The sequence below is a fragment of the Anopheles aquasalis genome, chromosome 2 (assembly GCF_943734665.1).
Source record: "Anopheles aquasalis chromosome 2, idAnoAquaMG_Q_19, whole genome shotgun sequence".
In the NCBI taxonomy this organism is placed as follows: domain Eukaryota; kingdom Metazoa; phylum Arthropoda; class Insecta; order Diptera; family Culicidae; genus Anopheles; species Anopheles aquasalis.
In genome coordinates, this window is record NC_064877.1 from 46,015,001 (window position 1) to 46,025,000 (window position 10,000).

General features: G+C 48.8%; 1 protein-coding gene across 3 annotated transcripts in view; it reads right to left on the reverse strand.

Moving 5' to 3' along the window:
* Positions 1-10,000, reverse strand: part of LOC126581429 (cadherin-87A) — a 126,033-nt gene that overhangs the window by 14,604 nt on the left and 101,429 nt on the right. For all 3 annotated transcript variants that reach the window (XM_050245084.1, XM_050245082.1, XM_050245083.1), the window contains 6 exons: positions 9,964-10,000; positions 9,712-9,841; positions 9,199-9,322; positions 7,571-7,631; positions 4,056-4,509; positions 3,878-3,982 (listed from right to left, as the gene is read on the reverse strand). The exon at positions 9,964-10,000 is cut by the window's right edge and continues 1,428 nt beyond it. In XM_050245084.1, the coding sequence (XP_050101041.1) occupies positions 3,878-3,982; positions 4,056-4,509; positions 7,571-7,631; positions 9,199-9,322; positions 9,712-9,841; positions 9,964-10,000 (911 nt within the window). The remainder of the gene's footprint in view (positions 1-3,877; positions 3,983-4,055; positions 4,510-7,570; positions 7,632-9,198; positions 9,323-9,711; positions 9,842-9,963) is intronic.

The window sequence follows — 10,000 nt, forward strand, 5'->3', positions numbered from 1 at the left end:
TTGCCCACTTTTTCCCCTCCTCATCGGGGTCCAGAGCCTGACCGGATGCTGAATGTTTGAATTAATTTTACCGGAAAAGTATGCCGGAGAACATCCCCCCTCCGGGTGGACGACTATTACTAATACCTAGGCAGTCGGAACGGATTGATTCTGGGCCAGAATGAGGTGAAAATGCGAGGATTGCAGACAAATCTCCGTTCCGTCCATCGAAAGGTACTTTCGCTTAATTCTTGGAGGCAAAATATTATTACCGAGCTACGGTGCAACGCATTGGTTTGTGTGCTTGCGAACTGAGCCAGATGCATCAGCAAAAAGGGGTCCCAAGGCGCTTTCCGAGATGCACTCAGCGGCTCAATGCATTTTGCCGTCATTGGATTCGTTGATGTGATATGCTGGCTGCAACCAACCATAAGGGTTCTCCCAGGACCCCTCTTCTGTGCAAATAAGCACAGGAGAAGGCAGCTGTGGCAGTGCTGGAGCGTGAGGTGTGTGGACAGAGTTCTGCTATCTTAGCTCCAGCTTCCAATATTCCATGGAGTGCACTCGGATGCTCACTGCTCTCGTGTGTATGCTCAATCCTGGCGGACGGGAGATGAAGGCTTTTCAACATATTAACTCGGAGCACTCGGTGCCGAGATTACGGAGTACCGTAGCATCCTTCATAATGAGACAGAAGAGACACTTCACCTGTCGCAAAAAGGAAGAACGGATTTCCCACGTTCTCGCACGCTCTATCTCTCTCACTCTATCTCTCTCTCTCTCTCTCTCTCTCTCACGTACACTCCAGGACGTCCTGTGCAGATCCGGTGGTAGTTCTTCTGCGAATAACCATGCACACACAAGCGCGCGCGCGCACGCAAGAAGTCTGTTCCTCTCGGCTCGGCTAACACTGGAGCTCTACCGGAACAGTAATTAACGGAAGTAGGGTGCAGTAATCCCGTTGAGAGTTTTGCACGACCTCAGACCTGGCAAAAGGAAGCGTCCACTGCCTCTCCCTTCCAGGGTGTCATCGGTTGCGTTATGGTCCAGGATTGACGACAGTTCCCGGGGGCGTTGACGGTGAAGTGAGCAAACACAGACCGGAACCTACGACAACGTGCCCCAATGTCGACGGCGAGGAGTCGCTAGTAGTTGACTTCTCGACCCGCGTGACAGGGCAGGGCGTGCGGAGGAGCATCGTGCACCGTTTTGCGTGTTGCGGCGGAATGTGCGCTATCACGTTCCACGCCTTAATGGGTTCACTTCTGGTGTTTGCACTCGAGGCCGCGCTCCGGTCGCGCTCCAGCCGCGCGAGACTTTTCTCATTTCGCGGGATGGGTTTCTTGGGTGCCTTGGTTCGTTGGTTGGTTGCCAGAAGAGTACCGGAGGAAGAGGAGTGCAGAGCAAAAACGAAAAAAAAAAACCGAGGGCAAGCGAGATAAAGCGAGAAACAAGAAAGCTAAGCTCCCGCAATCCTTGCGACACTGACACTTGCCGCGAACCTTGCGCGGACAGTCTCGTGCGGAGCGGAGCATCGCGTATTAATGGCCACCTTTTAGCCCGCCGGGCCGAGACCGGCGTTTCATAATCCTGCCCCAACCGGGCTGCCGTTGCTGGTGGTGGTGCCGTGAAGATGGTTCATCATTCCCAGCGCCACCACCAGGCACCGCGAAATGCACGCGAAACAAGGCTAATGCCGGGGGTACGCGCGTGAAATGGGGAAGAATTGCCGCCGGTGGAAGGTGGCAAAAAATTCCTTCATCCTTCTGGTAAAGGAGATGAAAAATGATGACCCAAGCAGCATGCCCGATCTCCGGGGGTGGTCTGTGTGTTTGTATGGGTTGGAATGCTGGGAAGCGTAAACCACGGATGGCTGGTGCGTTGGGAATAAATTGCTTCATTATATGTAGCAGCACTTTTTCGCGCGTTCCGGCGCGAGAGAGTTCAGGTCAAGCGTGTCTTGTCTGGGAAGTTGAGGCGTTTGTGCGCGAACCGCAGCTCCTTACGACGGCTTCATCCGTAGTCTGGCATGGCACTACTCGCCACTACTGTGCATTGTTTCTCTTTCAGCGTGATGAGTGCCGAGCAGCTGAGTTTAGTGCATAAAAATGCAATTTAATGCAGCCTGTGCTGCAGCGTAACAAAAGGGGATAAAAAATAAAGCAGAGCTCTATGGGTACTTGGGAGTTTAATTTTCTTCGAGGCATTTAGTTTTTACATTGTTTCATGAATGCTGATTTTTTCAAGAATTTCATGCCAAATAGAATATCATGGACCAATCGGATCAGTACTGACTAAGATATTGATTTTGAAAAATCGTGGTTCATGCTGCCAATGAGCTGCTTCATGAGCACTTAATCTGTACATCATTTGTCAAAGAGCTTCTTTGAGTTTACATAATTGTAGGTATATTTTTATTTCCAAATTACATTTTCCAATTTCAAAATGCAATGAAATGTTATCAAAAACTTGAAAGGGCTGCCTGGATAACTTTATCAGCTATCAAAACAATATCGTTTTGTACATTTCATGCCATAAACTCGAAAAAGTTGTAGTTTAACATGTCACAAAATTATGTCAACAAATTTCAAGTAAAAAAATAAAATTGAAAAGTTTGTTCACAAAAAAATTGAACAAACGTGTGACTTTTTTCATGCATTAACTTTTGCTAACGTTGACTCAGTGCACATCAATGATGGTCTGCGATGAACGTTCACAAACCAAAGGTAAAGGTACATTTAAATGAATCGAGTTCCTGTTCACATGACAGAACATGCTGTGCTAGGCCGACGGTAAGCGTATTTCTATTGAAATCCACTCCCTGCAAAAGGAAACGCAGTGCGGTGCATTGATTTCCAACAAATAGAATGTTCCTCGAGCATCGATACGATGTGTTTGTACCAACGGATGCCGATTAGGCCGGAAAGCTGGAGAGCATTATGCTTTATTGTTTCATGCGCACCAGCAGCAGCACCAGCAGCATGAATGAGCGCCTGGTTGCATATTTTTCCAATAATTTTCCAGGCATTTTGATTTCCGTATCGAGAGCTTTGCACCATTTGCCACTCGTCGCAATCACATCCTCGGTCTCGGTACCGCTTCACCTCTTTCCTCCATCAGTCATTTGCGTGGTTAGACTGGATCCTGTTGGTTGCTGAAGCATGCATTTTAGCTTCGAGCTCGAGGCCTACCCCATTGATCGCATTCGAGTGCAGCACGACTCGAGTGTAGCTCGGTTTGATGGAGAGCATAATAATATTTTTTTTCAAAAAGAGTAAAAGAACATGGATAGCACCGGGGCATCCGGATGCAGCTATACCGTACGCGGAAGCGCTCGCGCGCGATGAGATTTCCCCTTCGCTTTATTAATGCTTACCGGATGCTCCGGGCCGGGATGCGGGATGCATCTTTTCATCGTTCGCTCGCTCGAGCTTCCATCTAATGCATTTGAATAAGTTCAAGCACATTGCACAAAGGAAGCGGAACGTCGAGTGCCATAGAGAGAGAGAGAGAGAGAGCGGGTGTGATATGGTGTGCGCCAATCGAGCGTGAAAATTCGCATGCAGCGCCTCATGCGCGATCATATGTTGGGGAAGCATTCTGTGCAGCCCGCGCGTTTATGCATGAAATGCGCTCATCGAAAGCGTACCGACCAATGACGGCGTGTGTACATAGCATAAAATATCGATCAGCTACCAACACACGTCAGGCACTTGGCAATGTTCTGCAGAATGTGGCGCATTTGCGAGGGAAATAGAAGCATTTGCAGCACACATGGTTGCCACCGAATGGCGCCACGTTGTCAGTTTGTTAAAAAGCTTCAGGTTGAGTGCATCGTCTCTCTCGATTAATCACAAAATCCCAGACCTCGAGTCGCATGACCGAGCGTCCCACTTACCGGTGGTTCCTCGTTCACATCCGTTATCGTGATGATGAGTAGACCTTCGCCTTGCTGGATCGATGGTGCCGTAGTATCCGTCACGAGTACCGTTATGCGAATGACCTGCAAGAAAGCGAAAAAATATACAGATTACAGATCCTGATTTCGATTCAGAGAACACGAAAGTGGCACTTACCGCAAAGCTATCGCGCTGCAGCCGTCGATTGACAAACACTTTGCCTGATCGGTCGATCATGAACATATCCTTAAAGTCCTCCATCTCACCGACCTCCTTGCCGTTCTTGTCCACGGCCGTGATGGGCTCGGTGGCCGCATAGTCCAGCGACTCACTGGACGCCACATCCGGATCGACGGCGACGAGCGTGTGGACGAGTGTACCGATCGCTGCGTCCTCGCTCACCTCGGCCCGTTGCGTCGTCGGCGTAAAGTACGGTGCTTTGTCGTTGCTGTTGATGATGCTGACCGTGAGCATCGTCGTACCGGAGAGGCTCGGTGTGCCGAGATCCGACGCGACGATCTCCATCTGGTACGTGTTGCGCCGATCGTAGTCGAGCTTGCGGGCAATCGACACCACGCCGGTTCGGTTGTCGATGCTGAAATCGTCGAAACTGCCCTGCTGTATCCGATACCTGTGGACGAGAGTGAACGAAGGGAACGAGAATTCCGGTTAGTTAATTCATAATATTTCAATTCAATTAAAACAACTCCAAGTGCGATAACTTTGTGCAAATCTCGAATCTCATCCTATCTGAAAAGTAATGATCCCACCTTCATTACATTAGCGCCCTCAATGCAATTAGGATCCATGCTAATTTGCAGACCAGAGTTCCCGGTGTAGTCTCCCTGGTGTTTCCTCCGATGGCGGGGGGTGGAGTGGGTGAAAATCCTTTGCATATTTAATTACGCAACCCCTAATTGAAATTCACCAAGACGTTTGCATTGTCTTTTTGGTCCGGGGCAAAGCCGTCGGTTCCTTTGGTGGCCGGACCGGAATTATGATTCAGGCAACAGTTTCCAGGCCACCCCTTTCGTGATACTCTTCCGGTGATCCGGTTTACAGTTCAGGCAACGAGCGGTGCGGTGGATTGTACTTTTATGCTGGAACTGCGACTGGAAACCGACCGCGAGCTAATCAAAAGTAATCTAATCAAAATCGCAGAGTTTACGATCGGCGATCGTTAGCGGGAAGATTCGTCGTAAAAAAATTTGATTCATCTGGCCGCTACGGGCACGAAAAAGCATACAAGGTGCCACAAACAGTACAGGACACAAGGTGAGTTGCTCTGACGCTGCGCTTATCTATTCTTTACCAGGCTCCAGGCCGGCGCCGGTGCGAGTGAGCACCAAGCTTGACCCTTAACCCTATTTAACCCGGTAATTTCATACCACGGCAGCATCCATCACGATGTTGGTGGTGGTGGTGGTGCACACGCTAAGCCCAAAAGGCCTCTACTCTTCTCCCCTTGTATCTCTTTTCGGTTCTCTCGTCCCTGTCCGGTGTTCAATCCGCGCTCTCTGGTGTGGCCCGTTTCCCCCCGTAAATCTAAACAAGAATTTGATTAAATTTTAACGTAATTTATGCGAGTTGCCGACCACCACCTGGGTTTGGTGGTAGAGCAGTGCCCGCCGGCAGTATCGGCACCATAGGCAGCTCCCGTGCTCCCGGTTCGGCTACTGTCCATTTGCTTCACTACCAGCACCACCACCAACCGATGACCCCACTTCTCACGCTTGATTGTCCCACTCAATTATGTTGCGTTCGCGAGCTAGTGCCGGTACCCGTCGCCCCCCAAACCCGGACAGGGGCCCGGTTCCCGGTTTTTTGGTTTCAGATGATTTGATCCTCGCATTTAATCCCATCCCTTTTCGGCTTCCTGCCGCGATACGCACGCCAGCAGCCCCCCCGGGGGGGGGGGGGAGTGGTTTTTGGGGGGAAGGGTGTTGTGAGGTGGGAGGACTTACGGGCGGTAGTGGGTGCCATGCACGAAATCGTGTAGTATCGTGTTACGGAAGAGCCTTTTTTATGAGCCTTCCCTTCTCTACTCTCTCTCTCTCTCTCTCTCTCTCTCTCTCTCTCTCTCTCTCTCTCTCTCTCTCTCTCTGTGGCTCGCGCTCACGTTTGGTATTGGTTTTACAAGAACTCAAACAACGCTATCGATGTTGCTGCTGCTGCTACACCCCCATCGACTACACACGCGGAACCAACCGACCGATGAACAAGCTTCCGGAAGCAGGAAGCTGGGTCATTTAGCAATTCTGAGAGCGCTGGGTGGGACGCGATCCGTGCTCATAGTAATTGGCAAAAAAGCACGCGGTAAAAAATGGATTCCCCTGGGTTGGTGTTCGGTGCTCGATTTTAATATGGCGAATGTATCGCTTTGAAGAACTGTGCTACAATGTGTTTGCCAGTGTTTGAATGTGCGTTGCGCAATGATCTCTCTCTCCTGTTCGCTTTCCAAATTGATTTCATCGTGCAAATACACCCCTTGGTTGGCCATTTGATGCTGTGAAGCACACAATGTATGAGGTAAGTTTACTTGTTTGATGGAAATGAAACAGGTTTTGCAATCAACGAGTAGATTAAAGATGGATTGTTATTCGAAATTCAATCAACATCTAACACTCGGTTATTGAAATCGACCCCTGGTGTCACTCTCTCTAGCTTATTGTTTTCCGTAAATAAAACTAAAACAAGGGACCCCAGTCCTGCGAATGAATGATGGAAACTAGTTACCAATTCTGTTTTCCTCCCGTTTCCAATAAATATCATCATCAGCATCATCATCATCATCATCTTGTGATTTCGTTTGCGAAAACCGACGCCCCCATTATCATCATGGATGTCAACCGTTGGTGAGATTGTCGTTGTTTTCTGTTGCTCGCCTGGTGCTACCAGACAGGCGCCACCGGTACTAGGCGCGGGGATGGTAGCATGAAATGAACATTAAATCCATTTTATCGGTCAGTGCAAGCCCAGCACAAGGGCCCCAACCACCACCGACTACTAGGACGGTACGTGCTAGGAGAAGGAGTAGAAATCGAAATTGAAAAGCGGATATCGGAAACCACTGGCCGGCGTGGTTGTCTCGGGCAAACTCACGGGGCTGAGGCCAGGGAACAGGGCCGGAACCGGGACCGGCGCTATGGCATGAATAAATAAAGGTAAAACAAGAAAAGGTTTAGGTCATATATATTCCCACATTGCCGTCCTCCCCAGTTTTCGGGGGCTGAACCTTGGTATTTGGTGTAACTCGGGATTCCCGAGCCGCCGGGGGGAGATTGGATCGCTTCCGAACCCGAGCATGATCGAACGTTTGAACCCACAATCCTGTCCCGGGTTGGGGGCATTCTCAGTATCCGGTTGTACGGTACGGATCGAGAAGCATCGCACCAGCACCGTGGCCCGGGAGCGAAGGCATAATCAAGTTATTCCAAAAATTTATTTTCATCGTTTTCCCAGCGCCCGGTCTGTGTCCCGGGATAGTCCGGGTGTGGTATGACCGGCAGTTGAATCGAATCGATCCATGGATCGAACACCACCAGCAGCCGGGGTCCGATATCAGGTTTGGCAGTTAGTGTGGCAGCTCTCAGTGGACGAACCCGGATGTCCGGTACACTGTGCCCTGTGGATGTGGTCTGTCTTGAAGGGGACGGCTGCTGGGGGAGGTGTAAACTAAATTTAAAATTTACCTGATCTCGGCATTGATTCCGGTGTCCAAGTCGATGGCCTCCAGGCGTTCCACTTTTGTCCCTAGAAAGCGTAGACGAAGAGACGAAATAAAGAGAGAGAGAGGTTTCAAATTAAAAATCAATTCTTAAACGGCTAGGCATCGTAGATCTTATCGGTTTATCGGTCAATTTGGTTGTTAAAATGGTGCATGAAATGCGATTTGCATGTTTGCGTTGAACGACCTAACCTGGTGCACCTTTTCCACTCCAAAACGATCTTGCTACGACGTTTTAGAGTATTCCGATGAGATAAATTTCGCTCGAATTACTCATGTATAGATAAACGCTAAAAAGGAGTTTTTATTTCCGACACCAAATTATCCCCAATTGTGTTTTGAATTTCCAAGAAAATGATAAGAATATTTTGCGAATCCAAAACTTTACTTCCGTTATGGTTTAACGAGTGATTGGTGTATACTTTTAATTATGAGTTGTTTATAAATTGAAATGGAATATTGGGATTAACGATTGCGTTCTCAAATAATGTTCTTCAACGATTAGCATCGCGTAGCTCAGCGACCATGAAATCAAATCAAGCAAATTTTACCAAAGATGAATGGCTGCGCAGTCCATTAGACCTATAGTTTAAAAGTTTTTTTTCATTGAATTTAAATTCGATGGTTTTGAATGTGGACGTAAGCGAATTAATTGCAAATCATCCAGCTCTCTATAATAATCATATTTTATCAATATCCGAGCTCCTGCTGTGAAATGATTTGTAGCATGAATCGATATGAATCCAAGTGTGGTACAGTGCTCGGCGATTGATCGGTTTAATATCAAGCAATATCGATATTATCAGCAAATATGATTAATATCATATCAAGCACGACATGCGAGCTAAACAAACAAGCATCGTGGTTCTGCAAGAAGAGGATATCGCGTGCCTACCACGCCAAGTACGGTGTCTTACGCTGCCGCCTTATGCAGTATGGGTTCTACTTCAATATCTTGTGACAGATTGTTTGATGTCGGAGGCGGAGAGGAAGCGAAATGAGATTCTCGAGGGGTTTGCGTCTCAATTTCTCATTAAACTATTTGCCAATTTTATGTGGCCAACGGGCACTAACCGCTAATCGGATCCACCGAGCACTTGTGACAAGCACGGTCGGTCGAAGAGCAAATCGGTTCGGCACCGTACATCTCTCCTCTCATCTCATCGCTTCAAAACACTCCGCAGGATAACTTAGGATACAGGATACATTTTCAACATTTCATCTTCCTCGCCATCGTCCCGATACGGAGGAGCTTCTCGGTCACCCCTCGGTCAAACTGTTTGATTTGGGAGTCAAATTGCTTAAATCGGTTCCATTTGGGTTTTGGGACTCCTTCGGAATGGGGGGTCCAATAATCGAACCACGTGATCAATGAGGACGGTCTTTGGGGCGTCTGTGGACAAACTTTGCACAAACTCAAACACAGAAAGCGAGTGAGAGAGAGAGAGAGAGAGACACGGAGGGTTGAAAGTTAGCTTGAGCGATTATGCCTAGACAATCGGATCGAATCTAACTTTGTTTCATCATTGTCGTCACCATTATCATCATCGTCAGTCGGCAGTCGGTGCCACATCCATCCAATCCAAAACTTACCGATCGGAAAGTTCTCCTCGATCGAGGTGAGATAGTTTTCCCGGGCAAACTGCGGTGCATGGTTATTAACATCCCGGATGGTGATGTTCACGTTGCAGAGCGTCGTGTGGAGTCCATCGGTTGCCTTGTGTGAGAGAGGGAGAGAGAAAAGCGAGAGGTGGTGCATGAGAACATGGTCAGCAGTCGGGATACTATCCGGTTGCCGTAGCCACCAGACCATCCGGTGTCGCAAACTTCCTCGAAATTCGTAGCATGCCATGCAGCAGCACGAGCAGCAGCACGAGCAACAGCAGCAACACGCTCGAAGTGCAATCGCATACCATAGCAACACGCCACCACTGCACTGGGAGCACTGGAGTGTACACCCGGGAGGGATATGTTAAAGCAAGCATGAAGAAAATGTTAATCAAGAGGAATTTCTAATTAGATAAAGTAATGATTCTGTCGGGACTGCGGCGTTGCTGCTGCTGCTGCTGCTGATGCGGACATGGATGGAGAACCCCGGGCCCTTACCTCAACACCGAAGAACACATTTTCCGACATCAGATGGTTGACATCGAGGGCAACCGTTTTCGATATCGTCAGTTGACCGGTGCGTTTATCGATCTCGAAATGCCGTGTGACGGCCTCGTTTCCGATAATGCTGCAGAGAATCCAAATAGAGAAAGAGAGCGTGTCAGAGAGAGAGAGAGAGAGAGAGAGAGCGTTGGAAAATAATCGATTCCCGGGTGGGCGTGGGCGTGGGACACAGTACACACTACTTACCGGTAGTTGATTTCGGAAACGACATCCGGATCCCGGG